Consider the following 25,364-nt stretch of genomic DNA (forward strand, 5'->3'; position numbering starts at 1 on the left):
TTTGTAAGTTAATTCCAACATCTGTGTCCTCTTGGCATTGGCATTTATTGACTGTCTTTTCTCATGCAAGCTCTGGTTCTTCATATGCTGAGTAATTTTGGATTGTATCCTGGATGTTTTAAATATTATATTACGGGCCTCTGGGTCTTGTTTAAATCCTACAGCAACATTTTATTGTTATTGTTTTTAGCAAGCAACTGATCTGGTTAGGTCCAGGCCACAAGCCCCAACCCGCCTTCCATGTGCTTTGGTTCTTGTGTTAGTTCAGTTCTCAAAGCCCCTGCGATGCTATTTGAGTCTGTCCTGCGTGTGTCCCACTTAATGGTCAGGCTGACTCCTGAGCAGTATTCTGTGTGTTAACTTGGTTCACAACTTCTTTGGTGGGCTGGTTAGGATCAGATTAGTGTACATGCCGCTCAGGGCTGAGAGCAGAAGTTCACAAACACCTTCAAAGCTCACTTTCCAAAGCTCATCCCTCTCAGCAGGCTCCCTCCAGTTCCCTGGGGCTCCCCTATAGTTAGCTTACTTCCCTGCATACTTCCAGGGTGGAGGCCAAGCGGTGGGAGGACAGAGGAAAAAGCCACAAAGATTCCTCCCTCTTTTGAGGGGTAGACGCAGGATTTCCACACTCTCTCTGCTATTAGAGCTTACTTTCGTGCTCCTCACTCCAGGAACAAAGGGCATCTCCTAGGACTCCGCTCTGTTTCCTAGTGCCCATTTCCATGTTTTCGGCTCCACTGTATCCACATGAGGAAATCGTTGTAGAGAAAGCTGGTAAACTTAATTCTGGTTTGGAAGGTTTTTGTTTGGTTGGTTTTGTTTTTTAAGATTTTATTTATTTAGGGCGCCTGGGTGGCTCAGTGGATTAAGCCGCTGCCCTCAGCTCAGGTCATGATCTCAGGGTCCTGGGATCGAGTCCCGCATCGGGTTCTCTGCTCAGCAGGGAGCCTGCTTCCCTCTCTCTCTCTGCCTGCCTCTCTATCTACTTGTGATCTCTCTCTGTCAAATAAATAAATAAAATCTTTAAAAAAAAAGATTTTATTTATTTATTTGAGAGAGAGAGCGGAAGGGAGAACACAGAGGGAGAGGGAGAAGCAGACTCCTCGCTGAGCAGGGAGCCTGATACGAGGCTTGATGCTGGGGCCCTGGGATCATGACCTGAGCTGAAGACAGACGCTTAACCGACTAAGCCCCCCAGGAGCACTAGAGGTACTTCATTTTTTTTCAGAGGTACTTTAAATTCTGGTGTTCTTCTCTGGTTCACCTACCACTACTTATGTTTCAGCATCCTCTTAGAGTTGGTCCATACATTCTATCCAGGTTTTTTCATTATATTCAGTGGAAGAGACAGGGAAAAGTGTGCTTACTCTATCTTATCCAGAACCAGAATCTCCAAACCTAATTTTTATAGAGGCCATTTACAAAGCACATACTGTGAGCCAGGACTGGGCTGAGTATTTTACTTATCCAATCTAACTCTTACAAAATTTCCAAAAGTTATGTATTAGGAGAGTTATATATTATAATCTTCATTTGACTATTAGAACACAGATGCTTGGCCAAGATTAAGTGTCTCACCAGAGGTCACCCGACTAGTGTCAAGACTCATGGTATGCCTTAGAATCTGCTATCACGTCCTCAGACCACCCACTCCAGCATCAACAATGCTTACTCGAACTGGAGTTTCCTGTACCCCACCTCAGACATACTAAGTCAAAATTTTGGGGAATGAAGCTCAAGGAGATTCCCTCTGCATGCTAAAGTTGAGAGCCAACGCATATTCCCTGCAATACAAGAAACTTTCAGTCTAAATGACTTTTAAAAGGATGTCAATGTACTTCAAATAGGAAGACCCATTAGTATTGGCATCAATCAGCTTAAAATAGCTTACATATGCTCATGTTCCCTACTCTTCTGTATCATGTTAGGAGACATAAAATAGGATTTGTTCTAAGCCAAGGTTCACTTTATATGCAGAAAGATTTTCTGAACACCAAGCCTTGAACCCACTGCTCTTGTTCTCACTCTAATTCCTGACAATAAGAGCTCCTTAAAAGGACCCATCCCCAAGAAGCATTAGTCAGCCAGTATATCAAATTCCATTTTGGAAAGAGAATAGGCCTAAGTAAATTCTATGCATTCATCACAGACAATACTGCTATATTTCTCCCTAGGAGATAGAGCTGCCCTACCTTTCACTATTTACTTGGCAAAAGAACCATTGGTGGGCTTACTTTAAAAAACTGGGGACCTCCTCTTCTACAAGGCCAGTTTGAATGGTAAGCCCCTAAGTAATAGATAAATCTGAACAAAAAATACTTAGAAGAAACCCACTATATATGGAAAAAGGAAACAGGCCATTTTTCTTAGGTTAAAAGGTTTTTAGGGCAAGTTTACATGTAAGGCTATATAAAGTCAATCAGTTTGCAAGGTTTGCTCAAGATGGAAATAACATTAAAATCCTCTACTCATAAAAGTTTCCTTGAGTATCTCAAAGAATTTGATAGACATTGTCTTAAGGGCTCATAACAGGGATTATCATTCATAACTCACATATGGAAAAGCAAGGTCAAGTATGCCATTCTCAAAGGCCCTCTGATGGTCTCCTTTTAAATAAATGTATCATAACACACCATCACAATAAGTCATATTTTAGTACTCAAACTTATGGCCAATATTCTGCTTTGAAACAAAAATCTTTTTCAAAAACGTTCCGTATGGATATTTATGAGGAAGTTCAAAAGTTTCAAACTGATCAGCGGTAATGAATCAAAAATAAAAAGAATTCAGTACAGTTATTTTCAACAGTGAAGAATATGTCAACCAGTAATTTCTCCCCCCCCCCACCCCCCTTTCTGGAGAGAGAAAACTCCAAAACATATGGCCCGGGAAGAAAATCTGTACTCATTTATAGCAATGAACTGGCTTTTATATCTCTGCAGCTAGAGTACGCAAATGACTTCACAGGCAACAGCTTCCGTATGTTTCATGTTTTTAACACTGACCGTTCATAATAAAGATTCTTTGATCCTAGATCAAATGTTTGAATCCATTTTCTCTCCGCTTACTCAGAGTCACCGCTATGAAAGCTCCCCTCTTTCCCACCTCAGATGTTCCAGCCTTTCCTGCAATAGGAACTGTCTCCATTTGTCACCTTCTCCGCGGTACTTCCCACCCCTTTGCTGTGGTTTTTCGCTGTGCTCATTAACCTCTCGCACAAAAGAGCCACAGTGATAAATAATTTTTGTACATAAGAAGCTAAGGACAATAAGGAAGGTTGCCCTAAGGAATTCACAGGCATCTTTAACAAACTTGAAAGCTCACAGTGAGTGGTTATCTATGATTAATTAGGACAAGAAAATAAACTCCCCATCAGAAAAACGTCCACAACAGGTAAGACTTCTCCCTGGCTGTAAAAGAAATTGAAATGAAAACTTAAATATAGATTTTTAAAGCTAGATTATATTTCTGGGGTTAGAACTAGAAAAAGTGAACAGGAACCTAAAGACTTAAATAAAAACAAAAAAAAAATCTAGGTTAGTAGTAAAAACATCAAATAAAAAAATACCCAAGTGATGCCAAAAACTTAAAATCTTCAACATAAAATTATCCTTAATGACTCCAAGGCCTTTTTTAAAAATCTTGTTGAGGAGCAACATTTTTAATACAACCTTAATTGCTAAAACTTAACTTAAAACATGAACTCTGCAGAAAGGTACTCATTAAACAAAGGCTAATTTGAAAAAAAAAAAAAGTTTCGTTTTTTAGTGGCTAAAACAATAATTTGGTATTGTATTTGGGCTTAATTAGGTCTCACATTGTTAACAAAGAACAGAAAAGAAAAAGGGAAAGCAAAAAGAAAAATATCCTGATGTTAAAAATGCCTTTAAAATGAATTCTTTTTCTTTCCCTTTCCTCATTGGTCATATTGGTACTATACACTTTGGTTCATTTCAAAATACAGCTAGATACCTCAAAAAAAAAAAAACAGTTAGTATGCTAATTCAGACCATGTCCTTAGCATTTGCGAGTATAAAAATGGCACAGTGTAGGGGAGAAAGTATGGGTCTCGAGCTAGCTATAGACCTAAGGACAGTGTTCTAGGTGAAACTGAACTTTCCTGGCTTTGGACAAAATGAGTCATTGCACAGATCATTGACCCATCCCAGTGATTACTGATTACCTTGCACACAGTAGCAAACTGCTGATTATTTCCTGCTCCAACCACAAGATATCCATCCTTGGTTTTAAAAGCCTAAAATAATAAATGAATACATAAATATATAATTTTATATATTGAAAATACCACAGAAGTTAGCTTCAATTTCTAAAACTTCTACACAGAAAGCATGCTCTAAATCAACATTATTAAAACCATATCAATTAATTAGTATATTTTGCTTTTATAGATGCATAGCTATTTTTATGTGACATTTTCAAAGCAATTCCCAGCTCTTCCACTAACTGGTGTAACATGGGTGGGGGTAGGGAACTTAGAAAAAATAAAGAAAATTCTAAACTAAACTATAATAGTTTTGTTGTAATACATAACACAAAATTCTATATCCATTACAGTATGGATTATTTGGCTATTCCAAAGTTTTGTGCTTTGTTTCCATTTTTCCTTGGAGGGCAAAGAGCAAGAGGATACATAGCTTTCTACTAAGTGTAAGAAGAATGGAGGGAAGAAAGGAAGGAAGGAGGGAGGGAGGAAGGGAGACACATAAGCTGATAGATTTCATCTTTGAAGATCTCAAATGTAAACTCTTGGACATCATCATTCTTCTGTAAGTGAAAATTGGCGCATGTGGATCTGTGTACCTCATGTGGTTTTATGTACCTGAAAAATGTTTGTTGCTTCTAGGAGACATATTCCTTAGAGCAGCAAAAAGAATATAAATAACTGATACTCCCACCTCCCAGAGCCCTAGACACTCTGGAGGACTCCCTTCTCCACATGTGATCACTGTGCTGGTTGGAGGAACCAACCTTTACCCTCAGAAGGCTTCATCCCCATTTTTCCTTAAGAAATGAGTTTCTTTAGTTTCCTTCCCTTTCACATAAAAATTGTTCTGTATTTTCACCTACTTTTTATTCACTTACTGCTGCCTTTGAGAAAGATGACCTCTATCTTCCTTGCCAAGGCTTGCTCCTATGCTAACCCTGGTCCCACCTTCACTCACATCCTTCAGAACCCCACTGTCATCTTTAATCTCTTCATTCCCACTGAGTCCTTTTTCTCTGCCTACAGTTAGGCTCAGGCCTACACTAAAAATATTAACAGCAGGAAAACAAAATTTCCATCAGTCCTGACATGCTTCTCAAACTATCTAGAAATTTTCTTCCTTCTCTCCATCTCTAAAAGATACAAAATTTCTACCTGCCTATACTTCTTCACCAATACCATATTCTGATGGCCTTTGTCATCAGGATTCTTACCCCATCACTACACTGACACTATACCTTCTTGACCCCGCTGTATTATTTGGTGCTGTTAACCATCCCTTCCTCCAGGAATCTATCTTATTTCTAGGCTCCAACTGGGTTCATCTCCAATCTCTCTGACCTGTATTCCACAGGCCCCCTTTTCGTGATTGTCTTCTTAGCCTTCAGCATTCCTTACGGATCTGCGTGGGGTCTTCCACTGCACTTGCTTCTAATGGTAGCCACTACGCACATGTGGCTATTGAATGTAATTAAACTAAAATTAAATTAGCCATTCACCAAAGACCACATATTGTGATTGCATTTGTATGAAATGCCCAAAATAGGCAAATCCATAGAGACAGAAAGCTTAGCTGTCACCCATGGCTGAGAACATTGGGAGAATTGGGGGAGTAACTACCACTGAGTACTTGGTTTCTTGTGGGGGTGAAGAAAAGGTTCCACAACTGTGGTAATGGCAGAACAACTCTGTGAATACACCAAAAATCACCGAACTGTCCACTTCAAATAGCCGGATTATAGGACATGTGAATTATATCTCAATAGAGATGCTATTAGGAAAAATTAAACTGGGAAAAATTAAAGCTCCACAGATGCATTGGCTACAAGCCAAGAATTCCATAGTTACGTGCGGCTGGCAGCTGCCACATCAGCACAGATAGACAGCATTCCCGTCATTGCTCAAAGTCCTGCAGTGGGGTGCTGGGAGACCCAAGCTGGTAGTTTGCAGGTTTTCTTTTTATTCTACCTACCAGGCCTAACCTGATATCTGAAGAGTGTCAGGCAACGAATAAGTGGTTGTAAAATGTAATGAATCTCTCAGATAACTGCTCCCATGTAATAGGATTGTGGCAAAAATGGATCTCAAGCAAAACACTGTAATGGGGTTTATTCTATTTACATTTTTGCTTGGTTTAGTAATGAATGCTACTCAAAAGATAACACATGAACTATTTTAAATTATTATTTTCCCGGTTCACAGGGCAAAAGCAAAGTTAGTGTTATAAATAATGCATTAGTGTTTCCTAAACCGCAGAAAGGGAATTTGCAGTGGAGCTGTGAGTAGGGGGCAAAGGATTTTGAGCAGAGATGTCTCAGCAACACAGCTGACAGTGTGAAGGTACACACATTGTCTGTTTGCTCGGGTGTTTTGTTTTGCTTTGTTTTGTTTTGTTTTTGCAGGGAAAAACTAAGTTGGAGAGTGGGTAAGTAATGTGAAATAAAAATGTGTGTTACCAAGAATAATGTGAAAAAAGACTTTTAAAAATTTTAGATTAGTGACAGGATACTCAGCAAGTTTACATTTTGGGAGATACTCATTTCCTTTTAATTAATGCAGAAGTGTTTCTTCCTTAAGCCTTAACTATACCATGAAATATATCTTTATCAATATACAATTTGCAAAACTTTGAGCACAGAGAACTAGTTAATGATCATAGGAAAATGAAGACTGATTAGTAGCTGAGCCACCAAACACAATTAAAGGTCACCAAATAGATTTAAAAGGATGAAGGTAAAATTGAGCTCTTAAAATACTTATCTGTCCCCTGTTACTATTGCTACAGTGTTTATTTAATAAATATATTTTAAGTAAAAACTTAAAACAATACTATTGGCTGAAGACTAAATAATTATGTCCACCAAAGTTTCACATGTTAAAACCCTAATCTCAGTATGATGGTATTATGAGTGTGGTAATTAATAAAGGGAAATCTCACTAAAGTGAAGTAAGGAGACTAAAAGGAAAAGTCATACCACTCGGTGTCAATTACAAGAAGAACTGTCAGTTACAGACCCCAACAGAAGAATCATCAATAGGAAAGAAGGATCGATTACAGGCCCCACAGGAAAAGATGTACAGTTGACCCTTGAACCACACCAATACCCCAAAACACAGTTGAAAATCCATGTATAACTTTTGACTCCCCAAAACTTAACTACTGATAGCCTACTGTTGACCATAAGCCTTTGCAATACCATCAATAGTCAGCTAACATATTTTGAATCTTAGAGGTATTATATACCCATATTCTTATAGTAAAGAAAGTTAGAGAAAAGAAAATGTTAAGAAAGTCATAAGGAAGAGAAAATACATTTATAGTACTGTACTGTACATATAGAAAAATTTCCAAGTTTAAATGAACCGATGCAGTTCAAACCCATGTTGTTCAAAGGCCACATGTCCACTGAATCCTCTACATGAAATCAACTGCCCCTGCAGCTCAGCCAATGGGAAACCATCATCACCCTCAACTCTTGCTTTCCTCTGATGGTCTTTCATTCAAAACAAATTCTCCCAACTTCCTCCTTCATCTCCATAAAATAACATTCCTCCTCCTCTTTGTTTGGACTTGCCTTGCTTTTGCCATAGCTTGCATGTCCTGAGTTGCAGTAATCTGTTATTCCCAAATAAACCTATTTTTGCTTTAAAAATAATGGCCAAGTTTATTTTTAAGATTAGCAGGAGCAAGAACATGGCTATCTACAAATCACGAAGTAGGCCCCACCAGACACCAAATCTGCCTCTGCTGTGGTCCTGGATTTCCCAGCCTGGAGCACCATGAGAAATAAATGTCTGTTGTTTAAACCATCTAGACTACCGTATTCTGTAATAGCAGCCTGAGGATTAAGAAACTGGTACTGAGAAGTGGGGTGCTGCTGTAACAAACACCTAAAAATGTTCAAGTAATTTAGAACTAGGCAATGGGTAGAGGCTGGGAGAGATCTCAGGTACATGGTAGAGAAAGTCTACACAGCTTTGAAGAGCCTATTCTGAGCTGTTGAGAGCTCAGAGAGAAAAGAGGAGAGCTATAGAGAAAGTCTCTATCTTCTTAGAGAATACCTAAGGAATGCCGAACAAAATGTTTAGAAATATGGACAGGAAAGGCCACTGTGATGATGTCTCAGAAGCAAATAAGGAACATGTGGTTGGAAACTGGAGGAAAGGCAATCCTTGTTATAAAGAGCAGCAGACAATTTTGCTGAATTGTGTTCACACTCCAGTTTTTTGTGGCAGGTAGAACTTTGCAAGTAATGAAATTAGGTATTTAGCTGAAGGTATTTCTAAGCAAAATGTTAAAGGTGCAACCTGGCTCCTTCTGACTGCTTATAGTACAATGTGAAAAAAGAGATTACTTAAAGACAGAATTGTTCTGGAAAATGGAAGCAGAAATTGAAAATCTGGAAAATTCCCAGTCTATCCATATTGTAAAAAATGAGAAAGCATGGTCAGAAGAAAACACCAACGGTGTGGCCAGGTGACTGACTGATTGTCCTTCAGTAGGTAAATGGAAAAATAAACATCCAGACAATGGAATATTATTCCACGCTAAAAAGAAATGAGTTACCAAGACATGAAAGACACGGAGGAACCTTAAATGCATATCACTAAATTAAAGAAGCCAGGCTCAGAAGACTGCATATTGTATGATCCCAAATATATGACATTCTGAAAAAGGCAAAACTATGGGTACAGTAAAAGGATCAATGGTTGCCGGGGACTGGGAACAGGAAGAGATAGATAGGTAGAACAGAGAGGAATTTTAGGGCAGTGAAAATACTCTGCATGATACTATGATGATACCTACATGTTATTATACATTTGTCCAAACCCACAGACTGTACAACACCAATTTGTGTGTTGCGGACTCTAATGTCAACTGCAAACTTGACTATACTATGTCAGTGTAGTTATAGAAGTTACAACAAACGTAGCACTCTGGTGAGGGATGTTGATAATGGGGTGAGGCTGTGCACATGTAAGGAAGGAGGTATACGGAAAATCTCTGTACCTCCTGTTAAATTTTTTTCTGAACCTAGAACTGCTCTAAACACTAAAATTTATGTTTTTTTTTTAAAAAGGACAGCAGGGAAAAAAAAAAAAGGACAGCAGGAATCATACTTGTCATGATGACAATATTCTGTATCTTGACTGAATCCGTATCAGTATCCTGAGTGATATTGCACTATAGTTTCATACAATCTGAAAATGGAGTAAACTGGGGAATGGGGACACAAGATCTCTATTATTTCTTAAATTACATGTGAATCTACTGTTATCTCAAAAAAAAATTAGGTTTAATGTTTTTAAGTCATCATGTATTAGATTAGGGCCCTGACAACAGAGATAGAAAAAAATAGAATCAAGAAATATTTAGAGCAGCATTATTTACAGTAGCCAAATTATGGAAGCAGTCCAAGTGTCTACCAATTGATGAATGGGTAAAGAAGATATAGTAACACACACATACACACACACAACGGTTATTCAGCCATAAAAAAGAATCAAATCTTGTCATTCATAATGACATGGAAGGAGCTATGGAGTATCATGCTAAGTGAAATAAGTCAGTCAGAGAAATACAAATCCCATATGATTTCATTTATATGTGGGATTAAAAAAAAAAAAGAAACAAATGAGCAAAGGGAAAAAAGAAAGAAAGACAAACCAAAAAACAGACTCTTAATTATAGAGAAAAACTAATGGTGACCACAGAGGAGATGGGTGAGGGGATGGGTGAAATAGGTGACAGGGATTAAGGAGGGCACCTGTCATGATGAGCACTGGGTGATGTATGGAGGTGCTGAATCACTATATTATACACCTGAAACTAGTATAATACTGTATGTTAATTAACTGAAATTAAAATAAAAACTTCAAAAAATATATTTAGGTGGTAAAATCTGCTATAGTTGGTGATGACTTGAATGTGATGGTCAAGAGATGAAGACTGGGGGAAAGCAAGATGTCATGGTGAGCTTTAGGTTTCTGAGGAGCTTTTGAGATACTCCTGTGGAAATTCCAAATGAACAGAACTTGGAGACCAGATGTAAGTCTGAACTGTAGATAGAACTTGAGATGGTTTATTACAATCTATAACCAAAGCCATCACACAGATGAAGTCATTTAGGAAGAGTTCAACAGTTGAATAGGAAAAAAGGGGGGGAGCCAAGGGATGAGTCTGAAAGTCACCCCCATCTCAAGTCCAAGCAGAAGAGGAGTTAGCCATAGGAGTAAGAGGAGGACCAAAGAATGCCCACAAGGTGGTCTTTCCTTCCCTCAGCAAATGCTGTTCTGGTATCACAATGTGGACCAAATGAACTTTGAAGTGAATCAGGGACTAAGTAACAGGGGAATGGGGAGAGCACATGCAAACATCTGTTTGATAAATCTGGTTGTGAAGGAAAAGAATCAACACGCAGAGAACATAGACTGAGCACATGCAGGCACCATGTTGGTGTGGTTGTAGGAAGATGAGCAAGTTCCCACTGAATGCTTCTACTTTCCTCTGAAATAAAGAGTGAGGTCACCAACTGAGAGAAGGGTTGGGACACATGAAACTGGAAGCCTGAAAAGAGTGGATAAGTTCTGACGTCCCACTGAAGAGTGGAACAGCCGAGTGACAAGAAACACATAGTCCTGTTGGAAGCCCCACTGAGTGATAGTCTCCAACATCTCTCAGTCACAGACATAGAATAAACGGATATTTGCATTTACTGGGGTACTGTCAGATGAAAATAACAAAAAGATAAAAGATGCAGGAAAATTGGAAAACTGGCCATAATGTTACTGGGTGATGGGTCATGGACTAACTGGATATGGAAAAAGGTGGTGAAGATGGGAGGAGGTTATAGATAGGGCAAAGGGAAAGATGTCAGTGGATAAGAAATCCTGATGAAGTCAAAGACAGTCATGCAGGAAATGCTTGTACATCCAAGGTGGAAAAACAGGAGACCATGGGTGGTCACAATGTAAAATACTTGATTCAGTGCTTGTTGAAGTGAAGCAGATCCAGTGGGATGTGAGAGCCACAGTATAAGATCCATAGACTCATTGCCAAAGAGTAGGGACTCAATAGATAGCATTATCATTACACAATTACGAATATACAGCATCTACCTAAAAGGAGCTTCTGACTGTGCTCTAAGCCCTTAGATCCTGACTCTTGGGCATTCATCTAACACCAAACAACTCCTCTCTTTCTCCTTATTACCTTAGTTGTCTCACTCTCCACACTGAGCAAGTGACAACATGCCATACACACACATTGCTAGCAGGCTTTCCATCACAGGGGGAATTCGCATCAAAAGCACCTAATTGGGCTATGAACTCTCATGGCTGGGGTGTTTCTCATATAAGGAATTCAGGCCTCAGGAGAAAAGAAGCCACTGCTTCTGCATGAAATGCTGAGGGAGAGGGCAACAGGGACCAGTGTTTACAGCTTTAAAAGGACGAGGCCAAACCCAAGCCATTCCCTCTTAGGACGCCAGATTTATTATTCCTGGGAAAAGAAGTGCTCCTTGCTGGGGGTTGTGCTGATTCAAGGGTGACAAGTGTCACCAGTAGGGGAGATCACACAGAAACTTCACAGTTTTCTTCACACTCTAGTCACGACATACTTCCTCTCTTGGGGAAGGAGGTGTTTCTCAGACTGAGAAAAATACTGATGGGTCAAGGGATTAGCCATCCCAAGGAAACTGCATGACTTACAAGCAATCTGGGAAACATGAAGACAGAGTCAGAGTTCAATTCCTCTGATTAGAGCAGTTTCAGGTATAGAAGGGACTCCATTGAGAGACTGAAGGGTGGCCATGTAAGATACAGGAGTAGAGAACACTGAGCAGACATGAAGTCAGAGAAATAAGAGGGTCAAACTGGAATTCCCATTGCTCTTGGAATTTTCTATTGCTTCCTAGATGCTCTGCTTTCCCAGTTTCCAGGCCTTCTAACCTGGACGGATGATCTCTTAATTATTGAACTGCCTATGATTAAAACCACAGAAATACCTCCAGAAGTTCTACAGCAACTCAATATATCAGATGGTCAAGAGGAAAATGAAAAAAAAAAAGTAAAACTGAAACTTTCTGTGTCACCCTCTTAAGCTATCATATTGATGCATCAGTATTTCCTCTGGTCTAAATAAAGTACACAATGAGTAGTGCATCTACTTCAAAAACAAGAGCAAAAACTCCTGGGCCTCCTGGGGCTACCTACATCTTAACAAAATTTTCTTCCACAAAAGGTAACTGTTGCTAAATGACTTCATCATCCACTGGAAAAAGACATTCCCTGAAGTTTAACTCACTACCATGAGAATGTTTTCTGGAATGTCAAGCAGTTACTGACTTTGGGTCTGTGCTAGTACATCGTGACAAATATAGAGCACTATTTCCTATCACAAACAGTTCAGTTCACCTTATGGTGCCGAAGCTGGCTGAGCCAGATGGCAACGAGGCACAAACCTGCTTACAACTCAAGAACAGTGCCCTCCACGGGATGGGACCCTGCAACAAGTGGATAAGTAAGGCCAAGAGTCCTTCATCTCGCCTACTATTTGGCTTTGTCTGGACATTCTCCATCATTGTGAATAAGCCACTTTGAAGACTTATTTCTAAATACAAACCCTGGCCTTGAATTCTAGAATAGCCTTGAGAGAGACATGATGTGGCGATTTCCTGCAACCCCAGATCCAGGCCGGGATTTTTCCAATTCCACAGGAAATCTGACTGTTCAAAACTATACCTGAGGTTCTTCAAATCGATTCAATCTCACTAAAATCAAACAGATCGACGGTCTTCAATCACCTAGTTTCTGACACTGGAGATGGAGACAGTGGCAAGGAAGAAAATGGAAACTGTCTTAATGTTTCTATATTCTTCACAAACTGTCAATGGGTGCTATTTTTCTTACAAAATAAGCCCTTTGTCATGAAAGCCTGCTGTCATCATGAAAGATGCAGTCACCATGCATCTTGGACGCAATGGAATATGGCACATGGTGCTATTTTTACTGGAAGGTATGGGCCAGAAACTGATTTTGGTGATCCTATTGATTTCACTATAAAGAATGGTAAGTCAGATTATTTGAAATAGCCTACCAAAATTGCCTACCATTTAATGGCAAGCAACAAAAATCTTGGACGAGTCCATATTGATTTTTCAGGAGCACTTCAAGGTAAAAATTCCCTGACTGTATTAATACACACACACACACACACACACACACACATATTTAAGAGAGAGTGAGTGGCAGGGAGTGGCAGGGAGGGAGAGAGAATCTCAAGTGGACTCCACACTCAGTACAGAGTCCAATGTGGAGATCGATCTCACAACCCTGAGGTCATGACCTGAGCCAAAAATCGAGAGTTGGAGGCTTAACTGACTGAGCCACCCAGGCACCCCTGTGTTAAGCATTTTTAAAGTGCTCTCTGCATGTTACAGCAATCACAGTCCCACACTAGTTATATCTCAAACATATTACAGCAATCACAGTCCCATACTAGTTATAGACTATCCATGAAAATATTATTTCTGACAGCAAGCCTACACTGATCTCACACCAGTTCAAAGCATTCACAGGCCAGAACTTTATTCAAGATGTCACTTTCAACCAAAAAACCAAGCTAGAAAAGGATATTAACTATAATTAAAATAAGAATATTCTAAAAAAGTAAAAAATAAAAATAAAAAATAAAATAAAATAATATTCTAATGTGGATCATAGAGTGGCTTGCAACAAGGTTTTCCAAATGTAGCTTAATTCCATCATATTTCAATATTTTTCAGTGACAACACATAGGACATTCACAGTAGGAACAGGGTTGGGGTGAGGCTGTGACATTAGACCTACCCTCTAGACCTAAAGAGGCACTGGGTACAAGTCCAGTGACAGCAGAATTTTCAGCCCAGAGTCTGAAAGGTTTGATTAACATGGCTCAGGAAAGCGGTCGGCAAGATAAAGTATGGAGGTACAGGTAGGGGACAGAGCAAGAAATTCTGATCGAATAATTCTTAAAATCCTATAGCAGGCAGTTGGCCACTGAGACGTACAGAGAGAAGTTACAGAATCCCACTGATGGGAAGGAGGCTCAAACTCTTTCCTCCAAATTCCTGCACAAGAAATTGTGAAGACAAGGCAAAAGGTAGAGGGACAGGAACCAGGCAGTTAACTAGATGAGGAGCTCAGAGACAGAGACAAAAGCAGAAGCCTGAGCCTTTGAACAAAGACATATGAAGCAATGAGAGTGACCCGGGAAGTCTGGTGGGAAGATAAGAATGCAGAGCCTGCTGTAGTTACACCTAACACCCAGGACAATATCTGGCATGATGGGCGCTTCATACATTTTGTTAAATCAAGGCCAATGGATCAATGCTAGATCACAACAAACTAGGCAATTCGGGAGCTGTTACTATAGAGAAGGCATGGTGGCAAAACTGGACATCATGCAGCAGAAGAGATGAGGAAGTGTCAATGACTCAAAGACAGGCATGTACTGAGAATGGCAAATATACTAAGCATGGATTTCCACAAGCTTCCTTCCTCACTGATGATTGCCTAAATTTAAAGGTGAAGATTATGTTTAAGGGGAGCTGGAGAATATAGGTCCTATAGTTGGAACAATGTGGGACTTCGTCTCCCTAATTATGGACTTCTCCTTCTTTCCATGGCCAAAATTTAGCCCACGCACAATGTCCCTTTTCAGAGGCCATTTAGTTGGCTGAAAGATCTCTTCCCTTATCTCCCTAATACTGATAGCCAAGGTTCTCTCAACCCGTCATGATATTTGGAGGCAAGGAAGCTGCTATCCTGTAGAATATGAAGAGAATTCTTCTAGCACCTCCCATTGGGCAAGGATCCATTCATACTGCCACTACCTCCAGCCACCAATTCCATCATCATCACCCCAATGCGGTATCCAAGACAGAGGTTGCTATGGAACTCTGGTACACCATCTTGAAGCATATAGGATCACCCTTAGTGTTCTTTCCATCAGACCATCCAGATAGCTGTTACCAAGTAACTGGATGTGAACTGGAATTGAAATTTATTTTCCAGCCAGTATAAAATGGTTCCTGTACAGAGACTTGGAATCAAACTCTACAGATTCTCAAAACATCTTTGGACTTGGCCAAAAATCATGGGAAGCTACTGAGGTTACACAGTGGAGAATAAGCACTTTAGTAAGGCCCTGCTAACTCACAGGAAGAGGTAAGATATAGTCCTCATGGGATAATCAAGTATCTAAAACAAGTCAACTCAAGGGTCAGAAAAAGGGCATGGGAAAGCTCTGTCTTAAATATCTGTAAACATTTCTAAGGAAAGTGAAAGAAAAGGTGGAAGGCTACAAATTCAGACTTTTCTGAGACTGCCATATTTCAGGGTCTGGACTGGTCCCATACTCCTTCTCCAGGTGATCAGGACCTGGGAGCCTAACTCAGGCATCTAACGTGTATGTGAGATTAAGGTAGACACCAAGGTGATGAATTACCACTGTAGAGTGAGAAAGAACCATAGTAGAAGCCAGAATCTTGGAAGACTAAATGTTCCATAAATTATCTCCCTGGGAAACTAATAATCAGAAGGCAAAATTGTCAGAATTAAGCATGGATGAATTACTTCTTGTCTCGAGTCTTCATGCATCTGGATACTGAGTCAAACCTGAATCTGTCAATGGAGAGGTCAGTAGAGTCGTCTGTGTGTGGCTACAAGAAACAGGGGGAAATAAGACTTCTCATTCAACAGAAGGAGTCAGGCTGAATTACTGGAGAACAGAGATCTCAAAATGCACCCCAACCATTTACATTTCATGAAATTCTCACAAAAGAAGAAACAATGCACTCTGAATATTATTCTATACATTCCTGTTCTAATCACTGGTGACCCAAAAAAGTTGGACTCACATGGGCACATACACCATGACTGAGGTCATGGGAGTGTTATGCAAAGTTCTTTTGCATCAAAATTTAGACCAACTAGGAGGCTGTCCCTTCCAAAGTAACTTAACAGCACAGCATTCTTACAAACAACCTGAGAAGAATTTTCAGTAAGTCCTTCCAGTAGGTCAGAAGGTGAAGAAAGCAATAATTCCTTTTTGGTCTCCATAAGCACATAAAGAGAAGATATTTGGTACTTCTGTGCATCCCTGTCAACATTAACAGGTCATATTAGCTAAAAAGTCAAAGGTAGCAGGAGATTCTGTTTTATTTTAGAGTTTATCTATATGAATAACTGTTATATTTTAGTTCCTATGGGATTCACATTCTGTAAATGAAGGTGGAAACTTATTCTGCATAAGAATTTTTATGCATAATAACAGAATGTGCTGGAAATAATTTACCCATTCCCTGTGTCTTCAAACACTACAGTCCTTCATCCCAATGGCATTAAATATGTTTAATTTCCACTCCATTCCAAACCCCACTTGAAGAAGCAGCTCCACACTTCATGTGGCTGACCATTCCTCATCCCTGGTTGACTAGAACAGTGTGGATACCATTCCCAAGCCAGCTAATGGATTCACTGGACAGGGATCGATTACACTAAATTGAGAATTCAAACGTCATGTTCAGGTAGGGCTGAGATGGCCACAGTAGGCTTAAGTAAGTAAGTAAGAAAGCCTCAGAAAGGCCACAACTGAGACAAAAGACGAAATTACACAAAAGAAACAGATAGGGACCAAGTAACTGCTCCCTGTCTGATTGTATCCTGTTTCTCATGAAACCAGACTATGCTTTTGGTTCTGAAAAATCTCTATAGCCTTACAGTAACCAACCCCCCTTATCTGCCTCATCTCTATTTATCAGAATTAGTTTGACTGAATTTCTGTTTGTTAGAACTAAAAAAGACTTAATCATAGATTTCCTAAACTGTGCTATATGATGGAAATTCAGGATCCATATACGACTGGAGTTCTCTTGCTAGAAGAGTTTTGGGAAGCAGCAAATGAGAAGGTTGGGTCTATATCTTATGGACTCCATGTCTATTTGCCTAGCACAGGGCAAAAACAACAACAACAACTAGAGATTAACTAGAGATTTTAAACTGGTATTTCCCAAAACTAACTCCACAAAACACTGTTCCAGAAAGTGTTAATGACAATGAGTGTGATCTTTCATTTTCTTTAAGGTTAGTTTCACAAATTAACTGAATTACTTAAGGTCTAATTTAATATACCCCCTAATAGATAAACTTTGCTGGCAATTGTAGACAAGTCCTTAAATAAAGTCTTTGGCTATATGCCAAAAGAAAAATGCTATAACTTAGTTTACCTTAATCCATATTTTCCACCCAATAATCTCAGTTTTTTTAATATGATAGCTAATTATTTAGATAAAGTAGTTGTTGTTTTTTTCTTTTTAATGACCTCTAAATCTTGTAAATCCAGTGTTCTGAGAAGAGAGTGACATTTGCAAAGACCAAATACTTTAAATTCTTCAGGAACCTCTCTAAATGCTACAAAATTAAAATTCAGATGACCACACCTATCGTGATAAGCACTGAGTTACATACAGAATTGTTGAATCGTTATGTTTTACACCTGAAACTAATACAACACTCTATGGTAATTATACCTCACTAAAATAAATAATAAATAATAAAATAAAATTTAGTTTCTAATTATCTACATTAGGTACAATAGATTATTTTGCTTATCAGGTAGTAGTCTGTCTCTGCTTCCACTTCCCTACCATTCACTTCTTCCTTCCATCCCTGGGATTGTGCTGTCCCAGAAAAACAGCAAAACTACTCTCAAATGACATCCTAATATAATATGTTTTTCTCAAAGTCCTCACCTTTCTTTATCTCCTTGTCCCCAAACCTCCCATTTTACTGTAGGGAGAAAGACACAATCCTACTTCCTCCAGACTCCAACTCCTCCCACTCTATGGGATTTCCTGACCTTTCCTCCTCAGCTCACCTCTCTTCCTCCTCCTTATCCTTTGGCTCTGTGAACTCGCTCTCTGTTACAGAGATTCAACCATAACTTCTATAGGAATTCTCATTCTAATACTGAACCACCTCTAAGATCTTGTACTAAATTAATCAAAGTTGGTAATCAAAACTCAACTACTTAAATACCATCTAAACCAGAAAAGGAATAACTTGGGAAACTGAACCAAGAAAACAGCCTCATAAAGCTGGGACACATAAAGGGCTATTCCACCAGTAAAGTGTAAATGAGAATGATCCATTCATAAGAAAAGGGGAGAGAAAAAAAAAAAAAAAAAAAAACCTCCCCTGAATAATCCTAATCATGGCTTTTCCTTAGAGAGGTTCAAATTTATCCATAAGGGCATGGATTGCAAAAGCCAAAAAATTAGCAAAAAACAGGTCCCTGTTTTCATTGCCTTTGGGTACTATGCAAAAGCAAATACAAATCCTACTTAGAAGGGAACCCTCAACCCAAATTGAAGAGGATTTTCACTGAGATAGTCCAGTTGTATTTAAGCCTATAATCCAACATTATACAATGTACATGGAAATGAGTTACCATGAGCCAGAGTTGAAAGCAACAATGAAAAGCAGAATAGAATCACGAGATCTTAAAACAATGGCATTTCTAGAAATAGAGTATAAAATAAGCATGGTTAAGACTTTTTTAATGGAGTATAGATTCAAGCATATGAGAAAAGTGTAAGTTACTCCTAAGAAAGGTACATTTTTAAAAGAACAGAGTATCACTTTTAAAAGTAAAAGCATTATTGAAATTTAAAATTCAGTAGACAGGACATAAGAATTCTTACCTGAAATAGACATTTGGAAAAATAAGCTAGATAGAATTAAGCAGAAAGAAGATATAGAAATTTTAAAGTGATATTAAGAGATAAGGAGGTTAAAATGAAAATATCCAATTACAGTTATAGATGGAAAGAACACAGAAAATGGGGGAAACATAGTATATAAAAGATGATGCCTGATAAATAACCAGAATTAATTATTTCTATAAACTCAGTGAATCCCAAGTGGGACACACAAAAAGAAATGGGCAACTAGATAAACCATAGTAAAACCAAAGAATACCAAAGCCAAACGAGGCATGTTAAAATCATCCAAAGATCTATAAAGAACTCCTCAAACTCACACACACAAAACAGATAATCATATCAAAAAATGGGCAGAAGATATGAACAGACACTTCTCCAATGAAGACATACAAATGGCTATCACACACATGAAAAAATGTTCATCATCACTAGCCATCAGGGAGATTCAAATGAAAACCACATTGAGATACCACCTGACACCAGTTAGAATGGCCAAAATGAGCAAGACGGGAAACAACGTGTGTTGGAGAGGATGTGGAGAAAGGGGAACCCTCTTACACTGTTGGTGGGAATGCAAGTTGGTGCAGCCACTTTGGAGAACAGTGTGGAGATTCCTCAAGAAATTAAAAATAGAGATTCCCTATGACCCTGCAATTGCACTACTGGGTATTTACCCCAAAGATACAGATGTAATGAAAAGAAGAGCCATCTGTACCCCAATGTTGATAGCAACAATGGCTACGGTCGCCAAATTGTGGAAAGAACCAAGATGCCCTTCAATGGATGAATGGATAAGGAAGATGTGGTACATATACACGATGCCTCCATCAGAAAGGATGAATACCCAACTTTTGTAGCAACATGAATGCGACTGGAAGAGATTATGCTGAGTGAAATAAGTCAAGCAGAGAGAGTCAAGTATCATATGGTTTCACTTATTTGTGGAGCATAACAAATGACACGGAGGACATTGGGAGATGGAGAGGAGAAGGAAGTTGAGGGAAATTGGAAGGGGAAGTGAACCATGAGAGACTATGGACTCTGAAAAAGAACCTGAGGGTTTTGAAGGGGCGGGGGGTGGGAGGTTGGGGGAACCAGGTGGTGGGTAATAGAGAGGGCACATATTGCACGGAGCACTGGGTATTGTGCAAAAACAATAAATACTGTTACGCTGAAAAAATAAATAAATAAAAATTTTTAAAAAAATCATCCAAAGAGAAAGGGCAGAATACCTGTAAAGCATGTCATTTGTACCAGTAGCAAAAACCGCAATAGCAATGATAGAAGTCAGATGATAAAACTGAGATATAACTGTAAACAAAGAATTTTATACATAATTAAAATATTCTTAAAGAATGACCTTGAAATAAACTCATATTCAGACTAGCAAAATCTGAGACAGTTTATCACCAACAGATCCTCACTGAAGTGGTCTCTAAAAAAATATGCTTTAGGAAGAAATTGAATCTAGAAGGAATGACATACAAAAAGGAATGGTGAGGAAAAAAAAGCACAAAATTGGGGCACCTGGGTCACTCAGTCACTGGGCATCAGCCTTTGGCTCAGGTCATGATCCCAGTGCCCTGCGATCAAGCCCCGAATCAAGCTCCCTGCTCCACGGGGAGCCTGGTACTTCCCCTCTCACTCCCCCTGCTTGTGTTCCCTCTCTTGCTATGTCTCTCTCTGTCAATAAATAAAATCTTTAAAACACACACACACACACAAAATACATATGAGTTAATCTGCAACACTAATATGAAAAAAGAAGAAGGGGGATGGAAGAAGAGGGGGAGGAGTAATCACAGTGGTGGTGGTGGTGGCAGCGGTGGCAATAGGGCAGCAATGGAAATGAGTCACTGAGATCTCCTTAAAGAGAGAACCTGATGTGAGGCGACATCCGCAAAATGCAGAACAGGAAGGCCCAGGCCCTTCCCACCTGGAAACACTGACTCAATAACAAAACAGAGATCAAAATCCTTTCTGATAAATCCAGAAAATGGTTAAAAGCCTGGTGCACCCCAACTGAGTATGAAACAAACCATACCAAAGCCAGTAGAAAAATCTGTAGCACTCACTTGCCATAATCCCTCCCCGCCCCAGCTCCGTGAAGCATTATTGAGCAAAAACTCCCTGGCTGCTGACTTTTCCTTGGGAAAGGAACGAGAAAAAAAAAAAAAAGTATGGCCAATATGCAGACTTTCTGAAGGGCTACCTGAGGAACTGGATTTTATCTTGCTTGAATCTAAGTGCTAACAAGAAAGGATGTCAGGTTGTGGGCTGCTGAGAACAAGAGAGTGTGGACTAGCACACACTCTCTCACCATATTCCCTCTCCCTGGTTCACTGTAGAAAAAGTGAAAGAAAACTCCCAAGTCCTGGCTTCTCCTTGGGGAGGGAAAGAGTTGGGGAGTGTGTATAATTTTCCATATTTTCAGGGGTGTGCCCAAGGATGAGTTTCTGCTGTGCAAGTCTCAGAACACTTATAAGGACACAGCATACTTTAGATGCCTTAGGGTTGCAGACTAAAAAAGAGACTTGGGTGGCATGCTATAATTTCAGAGGAACCACAGTATAACAGACAGAGTGTTGTACAGCGAGGGGGCCTCTCATTCAAAGGCGGGGGGAGGGGGGCATGTACGTTCAATATTCTGGCACCTCCGGGGCTGCTCAAGGGACTAGTTTCTGTTGCTCCAATCTCAGAGCACTGATTTGACACAACATACACTAGATACCTAGGGCTGGAGCCCAGGGTTGGGGTGGGGGGGAGATGCCAAGGGGAGGTGGAATGAGGGTAAGAGGTTGCTGGGAATTTGTGTCACTTCCAGAGAAACTGCAGTAATGCAGACAGACACCAGAGGGAGCAAAAGATTATGGGCTCCTGAAAAACAAAACTGGCAAATCCCTCTAATTGTAAATTTACACAAACCAGTCCAGATAATATACATCCACCAAAAAGGTTTGAGGACCCCCAGGATATCTAGCCAGGATAACTGGTAACAGTCTTTCCCTGTACAAAGCCAGAGCATAAAAACTGGAAAGGTGGCTATGTTTTTTCAAGTACATGAATGCCAACACTAAGTTACAAGGTACACAAAGAAACAGAGACATTCTGGTCCAATCAAAGAAACAAAATTAGGGCGCCTGGGTGGCTCAGTGGTTTAAGCTGCTCCCTTCGGCTCAGGTCATGATCTCAGGGTCCTGGGATCGAGTCCCACATCGGGCTCTCTGCTCTCTGCTTGGCAGGGAGCCTGCTTCCCTCTCTCTTTCTCTCTGCCTGCCTCTCTGCCTACTTGTGATCTCTCTCTCCCTCACTGTCAAATAAATAAATGAAATCTTTAAAAAAAAAAAAAGGAAACAAAATTAATCTACAGAACTGATCCTAAAGAAATGGGTGTGTATGAGTTATTTGATAAAGACTTCCAAATGGCCATTATAGAAATGCTCAATTAGCTCAGGGAAACTATGTTTGAACAAAATGAGGCTAACATCAAAAGTAAAGAAAATATTTAAAAGAACCAAACTCTTCCATTATATAAATGGACCACATCTTTTTTTTTTTTTTAAAGATTATTTATTTATTTATTTGACAGATGGAGATCACAAGTAGGCAGAGAGGCAGGCAGAGAGAGAGCGGGAAGCAGGCTCCCTGGCGAGCAGAGAGCCCGATGTGGGGCTCGATCCCAGGACCCTGGGATCATGACCTGAGCCGAAGACAGAGGTTTAACCCACTGAGCCACCCAGGCGCCCCTGGACCACATCTTTTTTATCCATTCGTTTGCTGAGGGGAATCTCAGCTCCTTCCACAGTTTGGCTATTGTGCACACTGCTGGTATGAACATTGGGGTGCATGTGCCCCTTCTTTTCACTACATCTGTATCTTTGGGGTAAACACCCAGTAGTATATCTGCTGGTCATAGGGTAGCTCTATTTTTAACTTTTTGAGGAACTTCCATACTGTTTTCAAAAGTAGCTGCACCAACTTGCATTACCACCCTTGGAGCTAAAGAATACAATAACTGAACTGAAAAAGAAAGAATTTATTGTTCATTAAATTGAACAACAGCAGACTTGATCAGATCGAAGAAAGAATCATTGAACTCAAAGATAGGTCATTTTAAATTATTCATTCAGAAGAAAAAAAGAAAAAAGGATGAAGAAAGCATAAGGAACTTATGAGACACAATCACGCAGACAAATATACAATTTTAAGTATCCCAAGAAGGAGAATAGAGAAAGGATCAGAAGGGCTATTTGGAAAAACGGCTAAAACTTCCCAAATCCAGGAGAAGAAATGGATATCCAGATTCAAGAAGTCACTCCTCCCCAGAAATCCAACTAGAATAAATGTAAAGCACTCAACACCAAGGAGCACTTGGGTGGCTCCGTCAGTTAAGTGTCTGCCTTCAGCTCAGGTCATGATCAGTGTCCTGCAATCGAGCCCCGCATCAGGCTCCCTGCTCAGTGGGAAATCTGCTTCTCCTTATTCCTCTCTGCTCACACACTCTCTCTCTCCCTCAAGTAAATAAACAAATCTTAAAAAAAAAAAGTCCACACTAAAATACATTATAATTAAAATGTCCAAAGTCAAAAATAAAGAGAATGTTGAAAATGGGACAACTCATCACACACAAAGAGGCTCCCATAAGACTGTGAGCAAGATTGATTGATTGATTGATTTTGTGAGCAAGATTTCTTAACAGAAATCTTACAGGCCAGAAGAGATGGGATGATATATTCCAAAATGCTGATATAAAAGAACTGACTACCAAGAATGGGATTTCCAGATTACCAAGAATGGATTTTCCAAAATACAAGGCAAATAAAGATTTTCCCAGCAAAACTTAAGCTAAGGAAGTTATCACCATTAGATCTGTGTTACAGGAAATGATAAAAGGAACTACAACTGATACCACAGAAATATAAAGGGTCATAAGAGACTACAATGAGCAATTATACAACAACAAATTGGACAACCTAAAAGAAATAGATAAATTACAAGAAATATACAATCTTCCAAGACTGAGTCATGAGGAAATAGACCCATAATGAGTAAAGAGATTGAATCAGTAATTAAAACCTTTCAACTAACAAAAGTCCAGGATGAGATGGCTTCACTGATAAATTCTACCAAACACAAAAAGAATTCCAATATAAGGGGCGCCTGGGTGGCTCAGTGGGTTAAGCCGCTGCCTTCGGCTCAGGTCATGATCTCGGGGTCTTGGGATCGAGTCCCGCATCAGGCTCTCTGCTCCGCAGGGAACCTGCTTCCCTCTCTCTCTCTGCCTGCCTCTCTATCTACTTGTGATCTCTCTGTCAAATAAATAAATAAAATCTTTAAAAAAAAAAAAAAAAGAATTCCAATATAATTAGCCATATAATTAATAGCAATCCTTCTCAAACTCTTCCAAAAATTGAAGAAAAGGAATACTTTAAAACTCAGTTTAACGAGGTCAGTATCACCCTGATGCCAAAACCAGAAAAAGACACCAAACGAAAAAGGAAAATTACAGATCAATATCATGAGAAAAATAGATGCAAAAATCTTCAACAAACCAAATTCAACAATGCATTAAAAAGGTCATATACTAAGATTAAATGGGATTTATTCCAAGGATGCAAGGATGTTTCAACATCCACAAATCAATCAACACTGATAGACCCCATTAACAAAATGAAAGATTAAAAAAAAATACATGATCAGCTCAATATATACAGAAAAAAACATTTGACAAAATTCAATGTGTATTTATGATAAAAAATCTCTCAACAAAGTATCTATAGAGGAAATGTTCCTTGATTTAATACAGACTATATATGACCAACCTAGTTAATATCATACTCAATGGTGAGAAGCAGAAAGCTTTTCCTCTAAGATCAGGAACAAGACAAGGATGCCCACACTCTTCTCACTTTTATTCAACATAGTATTGAAAGTCATAGCCAGGAAAATTAGGCAAGAAAAAGAAATAAAAGACATCCAAAATAGAAAGGAAGAAATAAAACTGTCACTATTTGCAAATTACATGATACCATATGTAAAAAATATTATAGACATCATCAAAAAATCCATTAGAGTTAATAAATGAATTCAGATACAGATTTAATATGCAAAAATCTGTGTATATATACACTACTAATGAACTATTGGAAATAGAAATCAAGGAAAATAGAATCAAATTGCATCAAATAGAATAAAATATCTAGGAATAAACTTAATCAAGGAGGCCAAAGACCTGTATTCTGAAAACCATAAGGCACTGATGGAAGAAACTGAAGACACAAAGAAGTGGAAAGATATTCTGTGTTCACACAATGGAAGAATTAATATGTTAAAATGTCTATACTGCCCAAAGTAATATACAGATTCAATGCAAT

General features: G+C 39.2%; 1 protein-coding gene across 6 annotated transcripts in view; it reads right to left on the reverse strand.

Annotated features, from left to right (window-relative positions):
- The window catches only part of SUGCT (succinyl-CoA:glutarate-CoA transferase), a 793,120-nt gene that overhangs the window by 435,458 nt on the left and 332,298 nt on the right, over positions 1-25,364 (reverse strand). For 5 of the 6 annotated variants that reach the window (XM_046021135.1, XM_046021134.1, XM_046021132.1 and 2 more), the window contains one exon: positions 4,184-4,255. The exons of the other annotated variant lie outside the window; for it this stretch is intronic. In XM_046021135.1, coding sequence (XP_045877091.1) covers positions 4,184-4,255 — 72 coding nt within the window. The remainder of the gene's footprint in view (positions 1-4,183; positions 4,256-25,364) is intronic. 6 annotated transcript variants of the gene reach the window in all.

This window comes from Meles meles, chromosome 10 (genome assembly GCF_922984935.1).
Source record: "Meles meles chromosome 10, mMelMel3.1 paternal haplotype, whole genome shotgun sequence".
Classification (NCBI taxonomy): domain Eukaryota; kingdom Metazoa; phylum Chordata; class Mammalia; order Carnivora; family Mustelidae; genus Meles; species Meles meles.